The sequence below is a fragment of the Microcebus murinus genome, chromosome 13 (assembly GCF_040939455.1).
Source record: "Microcebus murinus isolate Inina chromosome 13, M.murinus_Inina_mat1.0, whole genome shotgun sequence".
NCBI classification, from domain to species: domain Eukaryota; kingdom Metazoa; phylum Chordata; class Mammalia; order Primates; family Cheirogaleidae; genus Microcebus; species Microcebus murinus.
The window spans coordinates 17,512,804-17,538,891 of NC_134116.1; the positions used below are offsets into that span (position 1 = coordinate 17,512,804).

The 26,088-nt window shown below is 39.2% G+C and overlaps 1 protein-coding gene across 2 annotated transcripts in view; it reads right to left on the minus strand.

Annotated features, from left to right (window-relative positions):
• The window catches only part of TM9SF2 (transmembrane 9 superfamily member 2), a 60,203-nt gene extending 35,108 nt beyond the window's left edge, over nt 1-25,095 (minus strand). Inside the window, exons 1-3 of one of the 2 annotated variants that reach the window (XM_012751984.3) lie at nt 24,716-25,095; nt 10,175-10,242; nt 8,164-8,257 (exon numbers count right to left, since the gene is read on the minus strand). In XM_012751984.3, coding sequence (XP_012607438.1) covers nt 8,164-8,257; nt 10,175-10,242; nt 24,716-24,886 — 333 coding nt within the window. In that variant the 5' untranslated portion in view covers nt 24,887-25,095. Of the gene's footprint in view, nt 1-8,163; nt 8,258-10,174; nt 10,243-24,395; nt 24,417-24,715 lie in introns of those variants that run through there. The other variant, XM_076009310.1, reaches the window with a different exon arrangement.
• Between the last annotated feature and the right edge of the window lie 993 nt (nt 25,096-26,088).

Here is a 26,088-nt window from a genome sequence, read left to right on the forward strand (position 1 = left end):
AAAAAACACAACCCATATGTAGAACAAAATGGAACATCAGTCTCTCCATGCTAATATTCCATGGTCATGTTTTAGAAACTCTGGAGTTGATCGCTTTCTAGTAATAAGCACATTTTTATGTTCAAATATTCAAAAGACATTCTTAAGTGCCCCTCTTAAATGTCAGGTGATGGAGATTCAGCAGTGAATAAGACAGAATGTGATGATAAAAGAAAAACTCAAATTTGGATGTCTAAAATCAGGGTAAACATACTCATGTTTGAAAAGATTTTCAATTTTCAGGATCTTATTTAATAATAAAGTTGAAACAACAATTGGTAATTTTAAAAAACTGAGTTCAAAATTAAGGATTCTTCCAATTTTAAAGTCTAGGACTTATTCCATGTGCATAAAAACAATGACAGTCACATCAGGTATCTTTTAATAAATTCAAACTTTATTACCAGTGCTAAAAAAATTGGATGTTTCACTTCTAAGCACTACACTTTTTATATATTACTTATTAACTTCCCTAAACCAGTTGCTATACATCAGCTGACAAGTAAATGTTTGAGTGTAGCCCACTGCTGCCACCTGTCAGCCAATAGTTTAATTTTGGCCACACTGATACTTCTGTCAACACAGCAATATTTGCACCATTATTTGATATTTTGAACCTTATATGAACCCTAAAGATTCATTTTTAAAAAGTGGAAAATGGAAAAAGTATACACACTACAGAATCAGAAGCATAGGTGACAAACTTAAAATGAATTAAGCAGAGAGACATAATTTGTTACACTAAAATGGCAAATCTTACACCTTATCCAATGCTCAATTGAGTTTAGGTGAGTCAATTTGTGTGTGAAGGAAATTGGAAAACTAAAGGTGGCATTTAATAATAGTTAATGCTTATTGAGTGCTATTTTCCATGATCTTTTTTTTTTTTTTGAGACAGAGTCTCGCTTGTTGCCCAGGCTATAGTGAGTGCCGTGGCGTCAGCCTAGCTCACAGCAACCTCAAACTCCTGGGCTCAAGTAATCCTTCTGCCTCAGCCTCCCGAGTAGCTGGGACTACAGGCATGTGCCACCATGCCCGGCTAATTTTATATATATATTAGTTGGCCAATTAATTTCTTTCTATTTATAGTAGAGACGGGGTCTCACTCTTGCTCAGGCTGGTTTCGAACTCCTGACCTCGAGCAATCCGCCCGCCTTGGCCTCCCAGAGTGCTAGGATTACAGGCGTGAGCCACCGCTCCCGGCCTCATGATCTTTTTATATGTAGCAAGTCTCATGTAATACTCCCATGAGCCTATGACTTAGGTATTCTTACCTATATTTGACAGATTAGAAAACTGAAGCACAAAAAGTCATGCAATTAAGAAATGGCAGAGCCAGGATTTAAGCCAAGGGAGTTGAGCTTTAGAGAAAATGCTCTTAAACACTATACTGCCTCTCTCTGTAATATGTTTAGCTGGGAATTTCATAATATTTTAAATTATGTCTGGCTATGGATTTAAAAGTATTTTATGTTTTGTTAAGGATTTTAAAATATTCTTGGCCCCCAAGGAAACTAAATCCTTCTTATGCAAGCCTATCATTGTTCTATTTTTTATTCAGGAAAATGTACTGCTATAAATTTTCTTGAATTATTTCAGTGAGGAATTAACTTTCTCTTTGGAATAATTCTGTGGAAGTCATTAAATCAAATATTTTCATCAACCTAGGTAAGACCTGGGTATAAATCAGCTCCATCTTGTGAGACCAGGGAAAGCTGCTTAAGCCAACCTTAGCTTACAAGTTATGTGTAAAATGGGTTTAATAATACCTGCTTTACAGGGCTGGTGGATTAAATGCAGTAATGTATGCACAAAATGTCTAGTAGTTGACTGACAAAAATAGGTATTCACTAAATGACAGTTATTGTTAGGTACCCCACCACCAGCTTTTAGCAAATGGCAGAAAAACTACATCGAAGTCCTTCACATCTGAGGGAAACCTATAAGGTTGTGCTTTCCTGGCAAGACCTCTCACCTAGGCAGCCTTTGCTGCCTCGACACCATCAGGACTAATTTCAATTTGCACACCTTACTCCTCTGAATGTTAGTCACCACCAGAAGTTGAGGATTTCCATGTCATCCTCCCTTTCCCACGTTCGAATCCCAAGACAGATACTCGCCCCTCCCCAACTCCTCAGACCTTCCACTACACTCATCGCCCACCAGAACCCATGTCACCAGCAGAATACCCTCTCTACCTTCAACCTCTTCTTGGTATGTTCTCTGACACCTGTTCTAACAGAAACCTGGAAAGCTGGCTCTCCCTGAGGGACACTGCCTCTCTGTAGTCATTCCCAGTGGTGGCTGTTTTCTTTTTCTTTTTTTTTTTTTTTTTATTTCGGCATATTATGGGGGTACAGATTTTAAGGTTTCAATAAATGCCCATTTCCCCCCCTCCCCCCATAAGTCTGAGTCTCCATCATGACCATCCCCCAGATGGTGCACATCTCACTCATTATGTATGTATATACCCACCCCGTGGTGGCTGTTTTCTTTCACAGGCCCTCACCATGGGCAGATTATTCTCCCTCATCCTGAAACTTCCAGTGTTGACTCTCATGTGATCAGACTACCCTGCCCCCTACTCCTTGTTGCTGTCATCTCCCAACCCCAGGTCACTGGCCCTCATCCCTTGAAAATATTAGCTCTTATTCAATCCTGATTTTCGGTGACTGCCACATTTACATAAATGATCATTCCAATACACTGTCCTCTCAGTTCTCTGACCTCTTTTCCAGCAATTCCGGCCTTTATCATATCTTAAAGCACTCACTCTACCTTGCCCTCAACGATCACAGCAGTCCTGCCATTCTCTTCATTTCAAGCTTCCCAGGGTCAAAGTACCTCCTCTCATCCTTCCACCTCCCTGGCTCAAACACTCAACTCAGTAAGCCCTGGATGCACCTGACCATCGATAGGCCTACAGTCTTTTTACTATCCCTTACTCCTTTCATGGCCTCACTTCCCTCCTTACAAGCTCATAGGTCAATGGTCTTACCACCATTGATATGTCCTCACATCCTTTGCTTTCCTTTCACTTTTTGGTACTAACTTGTCAAAACACAAAGGTTAAATACAACTCTGTAACAGCACAGCTGAAAATAGCCAGAGAAACACAAATAAGCACACAGGCTGCTCTTACTTCAAATTATCATCTAGCCATAGAGGGTCCTTAATGTTGCCTAACAATCACTCCATACTCCTCTGATCCACTCTCCTTCTTTCTTGAAGGTGATTGACTGTGCTTTCTATTTCACTGAGAAATTAGAAGCAAGTGCCACGTTTACCTGCCAGCATCATGTCCCAATTCTCTGCCTTCCCTCCAGTTACTATGGATGAACTACGTCACTGAGGCCAACCTCTCCACTGGTATACCAGATCCCACCCCTTCCTGCCTGTACAAGGACACACTCAGCAATTTTTCTCTCTCTTGAATCCTCACTTTTCCTGTCTCTACTGGATCATTCTTACTCATGGACACACCTTGCTTTAAGATATACAACAAGTCCTTTTTGATACCATGCCACTCTCCAGTACTACTTTTTATCTAATTCCCCGTAAAATAAAGTTCTCGAGAGAGTTGTATAATGTCCATCTGCAATGAGTCTTTCCATTCTCTCTCCACCTGGCTACTCTACCAGAGCTGCCTTCTCTCTCTCTCTTTTTTTTTTTTTTGGCAGAGTCTTACTCTGTTGCCCGGGCTAGAGTGCCGTGGCGTCAGCCTAGCTCATAGCAACCTCAAACTCCTGGGCTCAAGTAATCCTTCTGCCTCAGCCTCCCTAGTAGCTGGGACTACAGGCACACATCACCATGCCTGGCTAATTTTTTCTATGTATTTTTAGTTGGCCAATTAATTTCTTTCTATTTTTAGTAGAGACGGGGTCTCACTCTTGCTCAGGCTGGTTTCGAACTCCTGACCTTGAGCGATCCACCTGTTTTGGCCTCCCAGAGTGCTAGGATTATAGGCATGAGCCACTGTGCCCAGCCTATTTTATTTTATTTTTGAGACAGAGTCTCACTCTGTTACCTGGGATAGAGTGCCATGGTATCAGCTTAGCTCACAGCAACCCCAAACTTCTTGGCTCAAGCAATCCTCCTGCCTCAGCCTCCCAAGTAGTTGTGACTACAAGTGTGCACCGCCATACCTGGCTAATGTTTTTTTTCTATTTTTAGTAGAGAAGGGGTCTTGCTCTTGCTCAGGCTGGTCTTGAACTCCAGAGCTCAAGTGATCCTCCCACCTCAGCCTCTGAGAGTGCTAGAAGTACAGGCATAAGTCACTGTGCCCAGCACACAGCTGCCTTCTCAATGACCTCCACACTGAAGGCTAAACCCAAGGTCAATCCTCTGTCCTCACCTTACCTGACCTATCAGTGACAGAGTGGTCAGTCCCTCCTCCCAGAAACACTTTCTTGTCTTGGCTCCAGGAACCACACTCTCTCATAATCTTTCTTTCTCACTATTAGTTCCTTCTCAGTCTCCTTTGCTAGATCCTCTTCATCCTCCTGACCTACAACACCACGTGCCCCCTCAGACCTTGGAATTCTTGTCTTATCTATACCCTTCCCTTGGGGATCTCATCAATTCCATGGCTTTAAATACCATCTATACACTGATGGTTCTCAACTATATAATGCATATATCTAGGCTGAAGCCCTCCTCCAAACTCCACATATATTTTAACTGTTTACTCAACATCTCTGTTTGGATGCCTAATAGATACCACATAATTACCATGCCCCAAACCAACTCTTCTCCATTCCAAGCCTGCCCTTCCCACAGACTTTCCCACCTAAGAAAACAGAAACTCCACACCACACACCACATCCCTCAGCATATTTTTGGCTCCAACCTTTAAAATACAGCCAGATTTGGAGATCCTGAAAATTTCACAAGCCCTTCCTCTCTCCCCCCATGGTCTATGCCACCATCAGATCATATCTGATGACTACAAAAAGCCTCCTAACTGGTCTCCTGGCTTCTCTCTTTGAACTCCCATGGTCCATTCTCAGTATGGCATCCAATGATCTTGGTAAAATCTAAGCCTACTCAAAACCCTCCAAAACATGAACCATCTCACTCAGATGTAAAGGCTGAAGTCTTTACACTGGCCCATGAGTCACCCTAGGATGTGGTCTCATTACTTCTTTGCCCTCATTACCTATCATTCTCTATCCTGCTCACCTGCTCAAACTGCACACCCTCAGGACCTTGGCATTTGCTGCTCTTTTCACCTAGAACATCTTCCCCAGATATTCACATGGCTTGCTGTTTCACTTGCCTCAGGTCTTTTACTCAAGCATTACATCCTCAGGGAAATTTTTAAGTTTAAAATTTTAAATTCACCTTCTCAGTAAGCCTATTTAAAATTACCCCCAATTCCCCACCCACCTCCCCAGATTTGTTTTCAATAGTTCTCTCTTTAGCAACTTAACACACTATAATTGTCTCCTTCTCCCCATCAGCATAGAAGATCCACAAGAGCAGAGATTTTTGTCTTGTTCACTGCTGTATCCCACCATAACGCTTGGCACAGGAAAGGTATCAGCTAACATGTTGACCAAGTGAATGAATGAATATGAGTGGTTAGACCTGAGATGAGATTATATGATCCTATGAAATGTGGTTTCAGCTTCATATAATATACACATCTTGTACTACTGTTTTCTTGACAAAATACTGTTTCCTGTGACAACAGAAGCCACAGATAAAAGTTGGTAAAGTATATCTGGGGTTTTATTTTGTTGCTGGTTGTTACCACTGTTTTTATTGCAGATCTAAAACAAGATAAAAATCTTTGAAAATAAAGGGTGTAAGCATCAACAGTTAAATTAAAAATATTGGCCAATACATTTATGGCTGACTTGGAAAAAAAATCTGATCTCCCAGCCCCATATTTTTGTTTATTTATGGGTTGGCCTTAAAAAGTGCCTGCTCTGCACCAAGTAGACACATAGGTACTACAGTAATAGGGTATTGGGCACGTGGGAGGGGGGTGAGGGGGTGGGTATATACATACATAATGAGTGAGATGTGCACCATCTGGGGGATGGTCATGCTGCAGTCTCAGACTTGTTGGGGGAGAGGGGAATGGGCATTTATTGAAACCTTAAAATCTGTACCCCCATAATATGCCGAAAAAAAAAAAAAGTGCCTGCTCTGTCCCTTTAAGCTTGGGACTTAAAAGAATTTGTTTTAGCACAAATCCTGATTCTAAAAAATTCTGTGAGACTCAGGGAAATATGTGTTAGGTGCACATCTTTCTCCATTTTAAAGCATTCCTTCTGTTCTTCTATTTTACCTCAACTCATAGGACAAAGGAGTAAATCTGAAAAGCACTATATCCAAAAGAAGAGCACTCTGCATAAGCAAGGTACTGTCTTTACAAATAAATAGAATGTACTTGAATGATATCATACTAAGGGAAGTAGTCTGCTTTTAAAGTCTGCTGCAAAAGGATAACACCTCCCTGTGGGTTTGAATATTTTGCTGGCTTTCCTTCTTTACTGTGAGTGGTTTCTCCTGTCCAAGTTCACGTATAGAGTTACTGATGTTCTTCCTGCCCATCGTTTCTCAAGGCCAAGGCATAAGTAAATAGAAAGATGAGGCTGAGAGACCACTGGAGTATCTGAGCTGATTGCAGAATTTAATAAACATGCCTGAGAATCACCCATTGCTATAAAAAGCAATAACTTCAAAGTAATCTTCCAAAATATTAAAACATGGAGAAGTTCCACAATTGACAGGCTTGCCCTGCTCAATGCTACTCATGTCCATACACTCTGAGTTCCTTCTTCCCCAATGACTTCACCCCACTAGGCCTTCAAATCTATTGTCTATGAAAAACTTTTAAAATTACTAGCACTTTTAGGGCAGAAAATGTCAGAGTAGACTATTTGAAGAGATATATTTATGGTTAAAAACTATAAATTTGTAATGGATTAAGCTTGTACACTGTCTTCTCTGGCAGGGCTTTGCAGTGTAGGCTCATGCGCTAGAAGGAGTGAGAGGGCTGGTGGGACCTAGGCTTGGTGATTTGCTGGACAGATGCTCCATGTTAATAAAGTGCCAAAAGAGACAGGGGTCATTAGTGATAAAGTATGGAAAGTGGCTAAACATGGCGTCTAGCCATGAGAGAAGGATGTGAAGCCAGGAGAGGCAGCTGTCAGGCTGGGGAATAAAACCCAGTGTCAAGTTACAGCCACTAGAATGAGAGTTCTCATACAGACAAAAGCCTGTGACAGAGAGCTAAAGGAAAAATGCAAAGTGCAGAATAATATGTTAAAACATAAATAAGTAGATCTAATTTACTTATATAAGCTTATCGGTATATGAAAATTTTCAGGAAAGATTAACAAGAAACTGAAGTGGAACTGAAAGAAGAGACTTCATTTTACATTCTTCTGTACCACTTAACTTTTTATATGGTGATACATTATCATAAACTTTAATTTTCTAAAAGAGAAAGACCACTGATCTTTGTACAGTAGGAGAGCAGATACAAAACAGGGGACTGTGCAATGTGGAAGGATAATAGGCTGAAAAGATAATAGATTTAAAAGTTAAAATAGTTCTAGATGATGATGAAGTATATATATTAAAAAGAATACCTTATATTGTGCTTAGTTAGGCTTAACTGGTGTTCTAAAAATGTATCAAAGATGTTCCAAATATACTTTCAATGATCAAAATAGAAAGGTTATATTCCAAAAAACCCAATGGGGCAGCCCAGGCAGTGTTGTATTTGCTAACAGAGAAAGTCTATAGATACTGCTCAAAAGGAGGAGGAAAGAGACACAGAGATGCTGGGACAACTTTTCATGTCTGGAGGCTGGGTTCCAGGTCCTTTTATAGGGCAGTATCTGAGCGTGGTCCTTTAGGCCACGGCCTTATCATTTTATAACACTAGTTGTACAAATGTTCATTAAGATGGACTTATCAATGACATATTATAAGGAGAGGATTCTTTTAAATTGTGATTTTAAGAAATTATTCCTGGATGCAAAAGAGAAATGAATTCTTAGCTATGAAAGCTGAGTTATCTCAAACTTTTCTCAAAAAAATAACAAAATCCCACCAAACCAAAACCTGTAACTAAATAATTTTTATATAACACTAAATACAAACCTTGTATGGTGAAGGTTCAATTCTTTCCCCGAATAATACCTGACCAAGATTTTCAGATGGTCGTTTTCCTTCTGATGCTTGGCAAAAATCAAATCTGGGGAGAAAATATTTAAGTTTTTAAACATAAAAGAAACAATGAAATATCAAATGCCTAGCCAATAATGAGAGTAGATTAGGTACTCTTCGTTCAAGCAGCTCTAGTAGATGAATAAGAAATATATTCATACTCCACAAGTGCTGTGTACCACGTCTCCCAAAAACAAAAGACACCTGAAAATTATGCCTTAGAATAGTCTGTTTTCTAAATACTTTTATAAAATGTAAATTATAGTATTTCTATATTGACACATTTTATTTTTGTTTATTCCAATGATAAAATTATTTACATCCTTAGTCTTCAAGCTAATTTTGCATAACTTATCACATTTTGTTATAACCTTCTAATCTAAATCTTTAACTAAAAATGACATTTCAGGATTATGTGTTTAGCTGGTCATCTCAATACGCTGGCCAACACATCCCAATATGTGAAGCATGACTGAATGGACCCTCTGAGAACAGCAAGTTGTGGAGAAGCCATATTCTGTCACCTGTAAGATTCTCTATGTGGTAATTCCCTTGTATTACTAACATTAATAAAGTTCTGTTTAAACAATTTCAGCTTTGCCACAGAAAATTAAAGACCAGTTCTGTGTTTACCCTAGAATGATATGGGGAATACCTGAGACCAGAACAGTAATGGCAACATATTAGTGAGATTCTCGAGGAAGGTGAATGAATCTCAGGTGATTAAAAAACTGGAGCTGCAAAGTCCCAAATGACCATTCTCCATCTACTTGATATAACAGGTCCACTGAGTTTTCCTAAGAATATCTATGAGGATTTAAATAGAAATGTTTATTTAACAAAACAAAAACTGGAAAAAGTTTTTAAGTCTCTAAGAGTTAAATAAATATGGTCCATCCATTGATTAATTTTTTACTTTCTTCTTAGCCTTACTTTTTTGTGCATGCTTTTCTCCACAGCAAACACATATTTTCTTTTAAAACTCTTACGTAGCAGAGGAATTAGAAGCCAACTAAAATTTAGGAACTATTTTAGATACAATATGGTATACAAATGAACAAAGGAGATTCATGCAGCAGTTTTCATAATAAAAAAACTGGAAATAATCAAATGTTGGTAAGTAGGGAATCAATGAAAGAAATCATTACATGGAATCTCTACAATCACTACAATGGAAACAATAAACAGCTACTAAAAAGACTGGGGTAACTGTGTACTGACATGGAAAGATGCCCACAATATATTCAGTGAGAAAAAAGATACAAATCAAATATAATACGATAAGCCTACTTCTGTTTAAAATAAAAATGTATAAGTGTGTTTATATACATTAAAATATTCAGAGAAAAAATATGGAAAAAATAACTACATCAAAGTAGTTATTTTGGGGGACTGATTATGTGGGACAAAATTTTGTTTAAAAATCTGTGGGGTTATTTATAATTAAAATATTTTAAGAAAATAAAATGGCTTTTTGTCTAGTCAGACAGATAAAAAAGGAAATCCATTGTTTCAGTTGGTGCTTCTGCTGTATTACAAAGCAACATAAAATGAAGATCACATTTTAATCCTACATCTTGGAAGTAAAGGGTACACCTTAAAAAATGTTTTCGGGGGGGTGGGTATATACATATATAATGAGTGAGACGAGCACCATCTGGGGGGATGGACACACTTGAGGCTCAGACTTGTGGGGGGAGGAGGAACAAGGGCATTATTTGAAACCTTAAAATTTGTACCCTCATAATATGCTGAAAAAAAAAACAAAAAACAAAAAACAAAAACAAACCAAAACCCCCAAAAAACAAAAAAAAATGTTTTCATGCCCTATACATTTTTTAAATGCCTATAAATTTGTCCTAAATGTGAGAAAACAAATTCTAAATGTACAAAATTCTTATGAGTCACATAAAATTTTATCTAAAAACCAAGCCAAAAAACTTACGCTGTATATTCATAAGGAAGAACAGATTCCACTGAGTCAAGCCTGTTCACAAATAGTTCTATTTCAGCCTGAAAATAAGAAAACACAGAATTAGAATATAAACAATTAGACACAAAGCCTTGAATTATGCTTAGTATTGAAAAAGAATTTGACATATTTGAAATGTGAAATCTCATAATACCCAACCTACTTTTTTTTTTTTTGAGACAGAGTCTCGCTTTGTTGCCCAGGCTAGAGTGAGTGCCGTGGCGTCAGCCTAGCTCACAGCAACCTCAAACTCCTGGGCTCGAGCGATCCTTCTGTCTCAGCCTCCTGAGTAGCTGGGACTACAGGCATGCGCCACCATGCCCGGCTAATTTTTTATATATATATATCAGTTGGCCAATTAGTTTCTTTCTATTTATAGTAGAGATGGGGTCTCGCTCTTGCTCAGGCTGGTTTTGAACTCCTGACCTTGAGCAATCCGCCCGCCTCAGCCTCCCAGAGAGCTAGGATTACAGGCGTGAGCCACCGCGCCTGGCCTCCAACCTACTTTTAACAACTCTCTTATAAATCCATTCGCTGAGATTTATATGCATTTAATACATATCAAAATAATTTTCAGAGTTGTAAATGTCTCCAATATTTTTTTTTTTTTTTTTTTTTGAGACAGAGTCTCACTTTGTTGCCCGGGCTAGAGTGAGTGCCGTGGCGTCAGCCTAGCTCACAGTAACCTCAATCTCCTGGGCTCGAGTGATCCTTCTGCCTCAGCCTCCCGGGTAGCTGGGACTACAGGCATGCGCCACCATGCCCGGCTAATTTTTTATATATATATTAGTTGGCCAATTAATTCCTTTCTATTTATAGTAGAGACGGGGTCTCGCTCGGGCTGGTTTTGAACTCCTGACCTTGAGCAATCCGCCCGCCTCGGCCTCCCAAGAGCTAGGATTACAGGCGTGAGCCACAGCGCCCGGCCTGTCTCCAATATTTTAAAAGTGCCTTTTAAGTCCTAAATTTTCTAAAGACTTAAATAAAATATTTTAACTCAAAGCATTCATCACATCAATATAGATGTTGTTTTAAAAATCTGGTTTCTAAATTCACTATTTCATTTGGTAGTACAAAAATAATTTTTATTTTTAAACATTCTCATAGCAACCAAGAAATGCTGCTAAGTTGGTTAGAAATCTGTAGATCAACTATACTAGAAATATAATTCCATGCACATGTATACTTTCAAGCAGACAGGGGATAGACAATAACCACATTGTCTAACTTTGGAGGGCTGCTTTGATCAACTTGAGAATACTGAATTACAAGGCAGTAACAGTAAAGAAGTTCACAATGACCAGATCAAGTTCAACAATGGGGAAGGGAGATAAAAGCTGTATCAAATTGCTGGGAAATATAGGCTAACTTAAAGGTACACCTTCCTACTGAAGCTTCCAAAATTTCTCCCAGGCATAGCTGAAGTGCCATAGGACCCAGGATCCTTATCCACTCTCTCAAAATGAGCTCACCGTTATTCATGACAGAATTCACTGGCTGAAGAAGCCAGCATGTCAATTGTGCCCTGAAGTACTTTTAGTGCTAATCAAAAAGCCATTAAGAGCTATTTACCTGGGACAAGTATTTTTACAGAGTCAAACCCCCACGGCTGCCTTTGGATTTCGATCATGAGGCTTCCTGGAATAGCATATAACCACACCTGTTGTTTTGATGTCACTTACTAGTGCTGTCAATAGTCCTCTGCACTTGCTAACATCCCAAAAAACAAGATGAGATGTTTGGTGTACAATTAAAACAAACTCATAGTACACTGCCACTGGGAAAGCAGTACAACACAGCAGGCAAGAATATAGATGCTGGGGCCAGACTGCCTCGGTTCAAATCCCAGTGCTATCACTTACTAATTGTGTGACTTTGGTCAAATTATTTAAATGTCACTTTTCTCATGGGTGCTTCAGTTTCCTTATCTACAAAATGGGGATGATAGTATTTATCTCATAGGGGTATGAATATTAAATGAGCTAACATTTATTTATAGAGTACTTCAAACAGTATCTGACACATGAAATACTATGTATTTGTTAAAATGAAACCAAATAAATTTAATAATATTCAGAATAATATTCAATGGTGCTGAAAACAGTATCATATGCAACCACTATTCAAGTGAAGTGTTAACTCAATGGCAACCCTGCTTTTGACACACAAAAAATTTAACTGTGTCTCCTTGCATAAAATAGTCAAGATTGTATCACTGGTCATTTTAGCTAAAAAGATAATGGGACATGACACTGCAGCATTACAACATACTTGAATAACTGGTGCCAATATATATAAGTGTTGTGAAGGCAAAATTCCTACTTGATGGCTTACTCTGCCAAAATTCACTAATTAGTAGGGGTCAACATTGCTATGAGGATCCATCAGAATCCAAACAATCTACTTAAAATATCTTAATGAAGACTGCAAGGTCCCTAAAAAGCAAATCCAGTTCACATCTCTAGATTTCTTTCTAGGAAGGAATGTAGCGACTATATTCTACTCAACAAATTCTGAGTTTCAAAATCTGTATAGTCACATTGTCAGCACATAAGCTAAGTCCCTCTGCCTACAATTAAGCATATTCCTCACTCTCAACTTCTTTCAGCACAAAGTGATTAAGAACCAGGACTCTAGGCCGGGCGCGGTGGCTCACGCCTGTAATCCTAGCACTTTGGGAGGCCGAGGCGGGCGGATTGCTCAAGGTCAGGAGTTCGAAACCAGCCTGAGCGAGACCCCGTCTCTACCAAAAATAGAAAGAAATTAATTGACCAACTAAAAATATATATACAAAAAAAAAAATTGCCGGGCATGGTGGTGCATGCCTGTAGTCCCAGCTACTGGGGAGGCTGAGGCAGGAGGATCGCTTGAGCACAGGAGATTGAGGTTGCTGTGAGCCAGGCTGACGCCATGGCACTCACTCTAGCCTGGGCAACAAAGTGAGACTCTGTCTCAAAAAAAAAAAAAAGAACCAGGACTCTGAAGCTAGGCTTCCTGGGCTTACTCAAATCCTGACTCTGACCTTTACTAGCTGTATGATTGTAGGCAAGTTTTATGACTTCCCTGTGCCTCAGCTTTCTCATCTATAGAATGGATGTAATAACAATATCTGCCTTAGGAGGTTTTTGAGAAAATTTAAGAGCAGTGCCTTGCACAAAGTACTGTTAGTGTTTACTACTATGTAGCCATGTCCAACAGAACTTTAAGCAATGATGGAAATATTCTTTATCTACACTGTCAAATATGGTAACCACTAGCCACACGTGGCTACTGGGCACTTAGAATGTGCTTAGTGTGGCTGAAGAACTGAATTTTTAATTTATTTAATTTTAATTAAATTTAGTCACATGAGGTTAATGACTTTTGTATTAGCACAGCAATAGAAAGAATAGCAACAGAACAAACAGCAAGCTGCTTAGCACCATTTATAGTCATGCTTCAATAACACAGATATGTTGTGAGAAATACATTGTTAGGTGAATTTGTCACTAAGTGAACATCACAGAGGGAATTTACACAAACTTACATGGTATAGCCTATTGCTCCTGGGCTATAAACCTGTAAAGCATGTCACTAAACTATAAACACAGTGGTAAGTATTGTGTATCTGAACATATCTAAACATTGAAAAGGTACAGTAAAAATACAGTATGAAAGATAAAAAATGGTATACCTGCATAGAGCACTTATCATGAATGGAGCTTTGCAGGACTGGAAATTGCTATGAGTGGGTTAGTGAGTGACTGGTGAGTGAATGTAAAGGCCAAGACATTACTGTATACCACTGTAGACTTTATAAATACTGTACACTCAGGCTACACTACATTTATAAAAAAAAAAAATAAGGTAATGGCACTATGATGTTATGATGGCTATGATGTCACTAGGTGATATAAAATTTTCTTTCAGCTCCATTATAACCTTGTGGGATCTTGTTGATCTAAGTATCATTATGTAGCACATGTCTATAAAATAATCTCTTCTATATCAACATTTGTACTCTAGTCACTATAATCTTTTCTTTTCCTTGAAAAACTAATTTTGTTAGTGTATACCAGGGGTTGGTAAATGTTTTTCTGTGAAGGGCCAGAATAAATATTTTAGGCTTTTCAGGATATTTAGTCTCTTCTGCGGTAGTGTGAAAGCAGCAACAGACAATACGTAAATGAATGAGTGTGGCTGTAGCCCAATAAAACTTCTCATGGGCACTGAAATCTTATTTTCGCTCATCAGTAAATATTATTCTTCATTTTTTCCCCCAACCACTTGACAGTATAAAAACGATTCTTAGCTTAAGGGCTCTACAAAAACAGGCAGTGAGCTGCACTGGACTCCTTGTCCATCCTTGAGCACTGTTTTCTAGGTATTTTAAAAAGTTATTTAAATTCAAATCTCAGAGGGCCCGACACAAGGTACAAGGTTGAAGAGTCTGGGGCCGTGTGAAAATTTCAGGACACTGTTCAAGGGCATTTAATTTAGGGTAGAAGTTTCTTTCATTTCTACCCAATTGATGAGGCAAGAGTTTTTGCTTAGTTTATGATGTCCTTCCCTGAAGTTTCATGGTACACCTTTTGGCTCTAGAATTCAAAGACTGAGGGAAAACCCTATTCTTGTTTTCTACCCTCCCTCATATCTCCTGTGAGTCTTAATCTTTTGAATTGCCCATCTCCTAGATCATGCCAGCTGCTTTGCTCAGGGCCTTGCCCTATTTCTCATTTCTTTCTTAAAAGGTATGCCATTGAGAATGATGGCAGAATTCAAGGCTTAGTTAGATGTTTGTCTCATGTAACTATAAAATGATACTGCTGCTTTTCACCAGCCTTTCTATCCATAAGCATAAATTCTTCAAGGACACTCTTCACCTCTTTCCTATGTTCTGTAACTGATAGCTTAGAGCTCATCATCTCAAAAATACAACATTGCTTCTCCTCAAATATATTTTCTTAACTTGCCCATGAGCAAGAGAGCTTCTGAAAATATATTCCCATGAGTTTTACTGTGTTATATACAGAGATTGATACCACTGGCAAATTAAAACATTTTGTGTGCATTCTCTTTGCTAAATTTAAAACCCAAATTAGCTTCAAGCACCATTCCTGGAAGTCTTCACTGTTACCACTCCCCATGGCTTTATCCCACCCCACTCAGCCTTAAGCTGACCCACACCACTTCCTTTAAATTCCAGTTTAGCCTTTTAAAAAAACAATCTTGTCAAAACCTTAGAAATCAAATTCACTGGTTCCCTCTAAAGCTCCAGTGAGTCTTTGACTAACTCTAGAAGCCAGAAGAATATTTCTGTTCCAGAAACCATGTTACTCTTCTCTTTATATGACCTAGTGTCATTTAAACCAACTTTTACCACACTTATTCCATTTTAGTCTATGGTCTAACGGGGGTTTTCACACCCTTTCCTTTCCCAATTTTCTTATTAGCTTTTATCTATCTTACATTTGGCATTTCATCTAATATCAAATCCCCATTAAATTTACCTTATCTGTCAACTTTTCCTGATCTGGTCAAACAGCTTTGAATTCTCCTAATAATAAAGGTGTTAACAATGCCACTTAACAGGCATATGTTTTAGCCTTGCTTTGTAGTTTATAAGGATGTCTACAATTATCAAGGGCTGTCCACAAATTTTTCCAAAATAGAAAAATCCAAAAAAAACCAATACTACCCATAAATCTTTCACCTAAACACAAAGTGAATTCTAACACACAGAATATAAACAGGGAACACGACTTCAGTTTGGAGACAGGATTGCATCAGACTGCATCAGACTGCCGGGTTCATTTCAAATCCTAGGTCTACTCTCAGTAAATATGTGCTCTTGGGCAAGTAATAATTATGAATGTGAAGATCCAATGAGGTAATAATAAAATAGGAAACACTACATGCAGAAGCTGGTCCATAATTGGCACATAATAACTACAAGTTAAATGAATAAATAAGCATAGCTGTTATAATCTATTATCCTAAAGAAATTGGACATTCCTGAATCTGAATAAAGATTTATATATAAAGATAACCTTGAAGGCTTCTGTGAAAGACCTTTCCACTCCCCTCCCATCAAAGTAGTGCAAGTATGCTATACCAGTGTTTTCAAAGGTCACTAACATGGTAAGCCTTCTGAGCCACTGTTTATGCTTCACCATTACTCTCATCTCAGCTACTAGTCTAAGGAAGGGAAACAGCAATTACCAAGCACGATTCTCCTAAGAGCCTTATGGGTCAAGGATTACTCACTCCACTTTAAGACAAGGAAACAAATTAAAAAACTAGACTGCAGAAACAAAAAAAAGTGAGTAAACTCAACTGTTGCTACCACAGCTTTTGATTTCTGCTGCTTTCCTTCGTCCACTTTTCTTCCTTGTCTCTTCTGACACTTCTATAGGAAGGTTAGTCTATCACAGATAAGACCACTATTATGGACCTATTTCTGATGTTCAGTGCAGTAATCAAACACACCTTGGGTACTCAGTTCATTGTGGTTATTATTATAGCACTTTCATTCATTCTTCTTTTTTTAAATTGTGAGAATCTGAAAATTTAAGAATTATTGCCTCACTTAAAACATGCTAATGAATGTAAATTAAAGACACTTTAAACATGGAATAGAGCCATTTACAGTATATTTATAAATATGCTACATCAGCAGTAACTCTAAATATTGACCCTTGCAGCAAGACAAAGAAATTTCAAAAGTATTAGAAGAATGAGATCCTTACAATATGGCAGTAGAACAAATGTTAAAAACTGGAAGGAGGATGGGTGTGGTGGTTCACACCTGTAATCCTAGCACTTTGGGAGGCTGAGGTGGGTGGATCGTTTGAGCTCAGGAGTTTGAGACCAGCCTGAGCAAGAGCGAGAGCCCGTATCTACCAAAAAAAAAAGAATAAATTAGCCGGGCATGGTAGCACATGCCTATGGTCCCAGCTCCCCAGAAGTTCAAAACCAGCCTGAGCAAGAGTGAGACTCCATCTCTACAAAAAATAGAAAAATTAGCCAGGCACAGTGGCACTCGCCTGTAGTCCCTGCTGCTTGGGAGGCTGAGACAGGAGGATCACTTAAGCCCAGGGTTCAAGGCTGCAGGGAGCTATGATCACACCACTGCACTCTAGCCTGGGTAACAGAGCGAGACTCAGTTTTAAAAAAAAAGAATTTATAATTGAGAGGGAGAGATTCAAGAATGTAGAAGAAAAAAGTGACAGCACTATTTGTACGTTCTTAGAGTAGCAACTGAATCACTACGGGATTTAGTTTTCTCATAAGTAAAATAGCATGTGCTATAAGAGGGCAATGTTTGATTTATTTAAGGTCATTTTCTACTTTAAACATCTTCTTTATTCTCCATCCAAAAGTTAATCAAGTCCCTCTCCTTCTGGAAATTTGTCTTAAATAGAGATAGTCAACTCTAAGTTATCATTGATGTGACTAAGAAGATCCTTAAAGATCATTCACATTCGCACTTTCAAACTATTCCTACCCAGGTTAGCACAAACATGAAAAGTTTTGAAAACATTAAGGATTTTAAAGAAGTTACAGAATCCTTAATCACTTAGACAAAGCAAAACTGACTAGAATCTTACACTAAGAAAGTTTTCATAGTATAAAATAAAAATAAAATCCTAAGCCCCTCAACTAACTGAATGGATCCCCTGTTGGCCAAGGGACCCCAGAGAAACCTTAAAAACCAAGTTCCTGGCTGCGATGGGTCGGGAGGTCAGACACACCTCATTGTATCACCACCCTTTTGCGGTCTAGACACAACTGACCAGCATTAGTGTTAAAATAGAGATAAGACTGGCAGAATAGACTCTTTATGGCAGTAAGATACCAAATTATAAACAGGACCTAAGGCCATGCCAGGCCAGAGTTAAGTCATGTACCCCTACAATTAAAGAATAAACTATGTTCTAACTGCCACGAGGATTTTCTTTTTCTCTAGCAGCCAGACAAGCACTGGCCTCAAGATAAGCAATATTAAAAGAATTGCAGTTTACCACCAAGAGCTGACTAACCAACTCCCTGTTTCACAAGCCACAAATAAAGCTTTGACTGATTTCAATCAAAGAGACTGATTCCAATCACTTTCTCCTGATAAGATGACCAGCGACCATGTACTGGTTCTGGCCAGTTTACAGAGGCTGAGCACTTGAGTGCCTTCAGATTCCTGCTCTACTTTTTGATGTATAAAGCCTAATCGTAATACATTTAAATGTTAAGTCTCCACTCCAAGGTGAACATGGCATGCATGTAACATGCATGTTTGTTCAATATGCATGCAACAGGAACCCCTTCAGGAATATTCATAGCTCCTCCTGTAACCTGTTGAATATGTGTACTTAGCCAAACTCGCTCAGCTTCAATTCCTGTCTAACTCCTCCCTCCCTCAAAGTGCCAGTTGCTGGCCTTCGCTGAGGCTATGCTTCCTAGCAGGTGAGAATGAATGGCCACCTTGCAGGCTGTAACATTTCATAGGAAATAAAGTTTCCTTTCCAAATTTGTAGATCTAATGATTTTTAAGTTAACAATGGAAATGGTTTTATTTAACTTAGAGTTCTATGGTCTCCCTTCTAAATCTTTCTCCGAAATGTATAATTATATTTCTAATCCAAATTTGCCTGATCCCAGCTGTGGTCCCAACCATAGTCTATTTTACTGCTTTAAGGCACACGGGCCATGCCACAGGACTACATTTTCCCCCGTTTCCCAGTTCCTTTGTTTCTGCCGTTATTCTACCTCATCAGGCTGCTGTCACATCTGTCCCATCCTACATCTGCAACAGGATTTTCAAGGGAGAAGGAGATCTCCATGAAGAAGTGTGTGCAGGATCAAAGCAAATGACAAGTAACAAAAGAGTCTGAGATACAGAAGCACAGCCATAAAAAAGGAAAGCCATGGAAGCTCCAACTGCTTACTATTAGAGAAGTCCACAGTGGGAAAATTCTGAAGATGGGAATTCTTAACTTAGACACAATAAAAAGTCCCAGTAGGAATGCAGGACTCACAAACGGATGTTTATGAGCTATGAGTTATCTGACAGGCAATGCCCAGAAGTTGATCTCCCAGGTAACCAGGATTCTTTCCCCACAGCTCTGAAAAATAAAACTTCAATTTTAGACTGGATCAAAGAAAGGAATACACATAAAACATAACTACTTAAAAATTAATTACATAGATACAGAATTTTTTTGTTGATCACTGCATTAACTGTGCAAGTCCAGGGTTATATGCGGTCTGAGTTCCCCTGGGGGAAGGCAGAGAAGAAGAAGAGTGCTCAGAGCAGAACACATAGCAGCACCCCAATGTGGTGAAGAGCTCAGGCTTTGGAATCAGACAGTTGGTTTGTTTGCATCCTGGCTTCACTATTTACTAGCTAAATATGTATGCTTGAGACAGTTAACTAAACCTTACCGAGCTTCCATTTCCCCAGCTAAAACACACATGGTTAAGAAGTTTAGCTAAGGTACTATATACCTGGCACACAAACAAAACATACAAATTGTAGTTTTTATCATTACGATTAGTAAAGGATAAGAAATAGGTTTGAAAGGTAGGAATAAGAGAAAAAAATCACAAATCTCCTCCAAATACTTCATTCTAATGGCAACAGAAAATTAACTTATTTAGCACATATAAAATAGCTATAGTTAATTACAAAACTTGAGAGACCACGGTGACAGAAAACTGCAGGAAAGACTAGGGAAGCAGAAATTTGGAGAACTGGGTTCTAAGGCTGACAGAGCACAGACCAGTCTCTGCAGCACTTATGTGTATCTGTGCTGAGGGTATGAGGTGTGGAGCATGTCTGTGATTTTTGTTTCAGATGTTCAAGTTTACACCTTTGGAAGGGGCTTCCTTTTGTGAGGGGCCAAAGGCAGGGCACTATTTTATTTATATCAACTTTTCTTGCTTTCCTGATTCTAGCTCTTGGATCCACTGTAATGAGAAATAACATAGGTTTTAAATAATTTTAATCAAAAGACAAACTTTCTCAGTTTCATGTACTTTTTCACAGGAAGAAAGAACAATTGCTTGAATGTGCATTTATCACACTCAAAGTGATTGTTTCCAATGCCAGATTTTAGATTTGAAACAGTATCAGTAACACCCACACACTAATTCCCAAAAGCTATAATAAGAATGAATGCTCTTATTCCAAAGAAAACTATGGGAAAGTGAAACTAAATATCAACAGTCATCACTTATACCAGTAAGTACACATAAATTATATTTTTTCTTTAAATACTTCAAAATCTTCAAACTATTTCTATGTTAAATTAAAACAGGTATGTATACATTCACTCTGTGCCTTTTCAGAGCAATATTCAGGGTTATTTTCTTAAATCTGACTCATTCCATATTTATAGGCAACTGCTCCCAAAATAACAAACACAAAATTTATAAAAAGCTTCTATAAATAACTACTGAATAAGGAAAGTTAAGAGTATAACTCTAAGTTTCCCTACTGTGAAAAAATTGTTAAAACTAATTCATCTAAATATTCTTTTTTTTAACCACCAGGAGGTTTCGCCATTTTTTCACACAGCACAGGAAAGAAAATGTTAATCACTCATCTAACAAACTGATCTATACATCAAACGCCAAAAAAGTGGCAGATGCTTTGGAGAGTTAATACTACTTTTAGTCCTTAGATCTGAATTCATGTTGACAAGCCAATAATTACTTGAAAGTTAAAAGCAGCAGAGGTGAACTGCTTACTAATCCTCAACTCTTAGCCATCAGAATGCCACTTAGCACACTTATGACTTGATTTAAAGCAGCAGTCCCAACCTTTTTTGGCACAAGGGACTGGTTTCATGGAAGAAAAGTTTTCCACGGATATTGGGTAGGGATGGTTTTGGGATGAATCAAGCACATCACATTTATTGTGCAGTCAAACCTCCTTGCTAATGATAATCTGTATTTGCAGCTGCTCCCCAGTGCTAGCATCACTGCCTCAGCTCCACCTCACATCATCAGGCATTACAATTTCATAAGGAGTGCACAACGTAGGTCTCTCACTTGTGCAGTTTATAGTAGGGTTCACACTCCTGTAAGAATCTAATGCCACTGCTGATCTGACTAGAGGTGGAGCTTATGCAGTGATGTGAGTGATAGGGAGTGGCTGTAAATACAGATGAAGCTTTGCTTGTTCACCTCCTGTTGTGGGGCTCGGTTCCTACCAGGCCACAGATTGGTACCAGTCTGGTCCGTGGCCCAGGGGCTGGGGACCATAGATCTAAAGCTAAACAGCATGTAGCAGCTAACTGAAATAGTCAAAATTTTGACAAACTAAATTAAAACTGCACATTTTACCCTGCAAGATCTACTCACTTATAAGCAAGGCTTTATTCTACTTATTGCAGACATCCCTTGATATTAAGAAAGCAAAGCAGATTCTACAGGAAAGGAATATCATAGCGCAATCCTTTATTACTATGGTTTTAAAACCTAACAAAACAAGCCAAATAAAAAATAAAAAGACACAGAAACCTCAATAGCAATGAAAAGTAATGCATTAAAAAATGTTTTATGGACCATCACATAGCTATTAAATCATAATTAAAATATTGTAGAGACACAAGGAATTGTTTCACTAAGGGCACTGTAAATCAAACTTCTTTCTTGGAAGAAATCTGGCAACATTAAATAGAACTATAAAACGGCTTCTTGTCTTTGACCTAGTAATTTTATATTTGGGAATATGCAAATTCCTATGAAATACATTCTAGAAAAGCTACTCATAATAGAGAAAAATTGGGCCCAATCTAAATACTCTACAAGAAAGAAATGTTTACACAAACCATAGGTAGCATAGTAACAGAATGAAATACTATATAGTCTATAAAAAACAGTAAGAATGTACACTATGTATTCAGATGTATGCACATGTAATGATAGTAAGCCTTTAAAAGTAAGCCACACAAACATGGTCACAGTATTTATGAAGGCTAAGATCATATATAAGAAGTTAGAGCAATGTAAATAGAATTTTTTGTTTACTGAACCGTTTCTCTGCCAGTAAGTTAAACATAAAACACTTTTAAAGGGAGAAAATGACCAAAGTGTCAGGGTTCTTCTGATTCTCTCTCAATATACATACTGAGTTAAATGAAGGACATGAACTTTATATTACGAGGAAAGACTATACTACGTAAGGCAGGGTGTGGTGGCTCACGCCTGTAATCCTAGCACTCTGGGAGGCCAAGGTGAGAGGATAGCTTGAGGTCAGGAGTTGCAAACCAGATTGAGCAAGAGTGAGACCCCATCTCTACTAAAAATAGAAAAAATTAGCCAGATGTGTGGTAAGCGCTGGTAGTCCCAGCTACTCAGGAGGCTGAGGCAGGAGGATCGCTGGAGCCCAGGAGTTTGAGGTTGCTGTGAGCTAGGCTGATGCCACGGTACTCTAGCCTGGGCAACAGAGTGAGACTCTGTCTCAAAAAGAAATCCCTTCTACTTTTCTGAATAATGTATACAAGACTGTCCTCCTTAACAAATATGGAATGGATGAGAATAAATTATTGGTAATATGCTGACTGAAATAAAAACTTAAATTGTTTACTGTTATTTACAGCATTTCCTTTGAAAAGCAAAGAGATTAAGAGTTTAATTCAAATTCTCTACACCAGCTAGCCAAATAGTATGAGAAAATGCTGAAAGTACATGCTGCTCTTCAGAAGAGTTGTTTCCACTGACCAAGATGTGAGAGTAGGTGGCAACAAAGATGAAAATCCAAACATTTCAGAAAAATAATCTGCCTTGTTTTATCCCTATACCTGTGAAAATTAAAAATCCAAAAGGCCCCCCAAGATCAACTAGAAAATAACTAAAACACAGCTACTTGAAAGACTTGTTGAGAAAAAAATCTAGCTGGCAGATCACCTGTAAATTTCACTCATATTCATTTTCTGAAGTTCATATCAAATGTTGCTTCCTTTCTGTAGCTTTGAAGACTCCAATCCACAGATATTTCCTCATTTGTGTTTTAGAGTACTTTGGATATACATTTTGTATAACATATCAGATTTCGATAATCTATTCATAAGCTTGTCCCTTCTGGATGGCAAAGAATATATTTTTCATCTTTGAGGCACTAGGAATACAATACACAATTGCTGTTTAAATTAAAGATCAAATACTAAGTTTTAAAGGCTGGTTACTAAAATATTTACTGGAAAAACCAGTGTACTTGTAAGACTAGCTCTCCCTTTCCCTTGGAAGCACTATGTTCTTTCATTCAAAAAGAAGTGAAAGCTGCTTGTACTGCAAAGTAGGAGAGTTAAGTACTGAAGTTCTGTTGACTCCATTAAACCTTAAAGATTCTTAGATAGATACAATTTTTGAACAGATACATCCACATGTCATTCAGGACAGCTGACAAACAGAAACAGCAAAATGTTATGAAAAATTTAATAGCTTCTCTAATGTCCTAAAATAACCTCAAAATTCACAGCAACAGTAAAGCTAATAGTAAAAAACACTAGCTTAAAAAAATCTAACTCAGTAAGGAAAACTACAGATTGTAAAAGATTGTTGAAAAATTATTTGAATTGTTAAAATTACTAAGTTTCAAAGAGATCCTCATCCCTCAAAAAGTAAGTTTTAAGTAAACTTAAGAAAATAATTGTGTATGAATATTGTCAAGCCCTACACTGAACAACCTAAAAGGAGGTTACTTCACCTACACCTTTTACTAGCAGTTAAATTGAAAACCTTGCGTATGAATGACGAAAGAGATCAAAGTTTTCAAGACTTGCCCACTTTCTCCTACCGTTTGCTCCCTTTAAGTGTTTAAAACAATCTCAGAGAAACTAAATAGCAGGATCTTGTATATTTTTAGCATATAAAAATGTTGTTTATACTTAAAAGTCATAAATTAAGCATTCCAAACATTACAGCAACTCTATTAGCATAGTTTATGCGACTCTGGGTGTTATAGTCCACAAATAAGGAACCAATTACTAACCATGAAGTTAGATATCAAAGTCCTAGAAAGAACAAGCGCTCATAACCAACCTGCAGTTCCGGCAAAATGCAATAAAAACAGCAGCAATATAGTTAAACGCTGCTGTAAGTTGTAACTACGCTGGGAGTTGCTCACAAGCAGGGACCTGGTCGCCCACTTCCTTAGCGTGCGTGATGCAGGGCTGTGAGCGAACATAAATTCACTCGTGGAACGCTCACGGACCTGCATACATCCAACTCCAAGGGCGCTCCACACATGATCCCTGTTCCAGGAATACTGAGTACAGCTGCTCGTGCTACTCGGCCCGCAGGACGGGAGGCCAGTCTGGGGCCCACTGAGTCCTCCAGAATCTATCCCAGGAAGGGCCGTTCCACAGCCTACAACGCAAAGCCGAGCCAACCCCGGGCGCTTCGGGGGAAACTCCGCCCCACCTACTGCTACGCCCCCTTCCCCTCGCTCTGACCCAGAGACCCCAGCTCCCCCCAACAGGGGCGACTTCCCCTTCAGACAGTGCACCAGGGGGCCCGCCAGGCCTCACCCACCTTGCACTCGTTGCTCTTTTTTTCTTCGTCGCAGAAGTTGACGGGCGCAAGGCCGGGCAGGTAGAAAGCGCCGCCCCGGCGCGGGCCGGGGGCCGCCCCCAGCAGGAGTAGCGACAGCAGCAACAGCCGCTGCCACCGAAGTGGAGACGACGCCGGCAACCTCGCGTTCATGACGGCTGTTTCAGGAAAAGGGCTACCGAGCCTAGGGGGTGAAGAGGGAAGGCGGGACGGGGAGGCTCGGAGACGACGACAAGGCCGCCGGAGATGAGGGAGGCCGGCCCCGCGACGGCTAGTTCCGGTTACGCTAGGAGACACCGCCAGTCCCGCAACAGAAACCGAACCAGACCGCGACAGAGCATGCGCGACTCCGTCTGCACATGCTCAGTGAGAGCGGCCGCAAGCGCACCGAGGAGTTTCCGGGAGGGAGCGCGGGGGAAATCCACTTTCCGGGTTTTGGGCGCGCGGGCTGGGGTGATTGCCGGGAGGGCTGGACCAGTGCTCAGGTTCCGATTCCAAATTCCAATCCAGAGCCCCCTACCAGGAGCGAGGATCCTCGTTTGCTGCTGTGCCTTGTTAATTTATGATAAACATCATACGGTTTCCTCGCCACGCTGCCAGCTGCACGCCAACCCCTATTACAGAGCTGGTGCCCCAGAAAGCACTTGCTGTTGGAGGCGGAGTTGGTGACGAGAGGAAAAGTTCAGGAGACGTCTAATTGGGAGCAGGATAAGGAAAAAAATGGGGAGGAACTAGCTATAAATTCTCAAATAGCTCTTCCAAGGCATATGCACGGACAGTTTCCAAGCTTTGCATGCGCTGGTGCATTCTTGGGTTGGGCAGTGATTGTGTACACTGAAGACCGCTTTAAACGAGTGGCAATGGCAATGAAGCCCCGAGAAAAATGGGAGTAGTTGAATAGAAGGTGGTATTGACATTTCTTTGCAAAGGAAGACACGAGCATACCTGAAAGCTCAGTAAAGAAAGTTCTGACGAAGTGGATTAGTATAGTATGATTATCCTTGAGCAATTTCCTGTCACTTTTCCCATTGATAATGTGATATGGTGTGCACATTTGTGTGTGTGTGTTTTGCGTTTTCTGAGTATTTTTCAAGGAGAAACTTACTTTTTAGTGACATGAAAAAGTCCATTCTACGGAGCTTTACACTTCAATCGAATTCTTCGGTAGAGTGCATCATCTTAAGAATACACAACAAGGAATCATAATCCGGAATACCTCCTGCTCAGAGTTCAAGTATGGGCAAGTTCGGAAAATTGGCAAGTCCAGAAAAGTTTGGAACCCCATGAACTATCTACATTCTTGTGGGCGTTTGCACATTTTCCCCAGTAAAATTTACAACTTTCATCAAATTTTC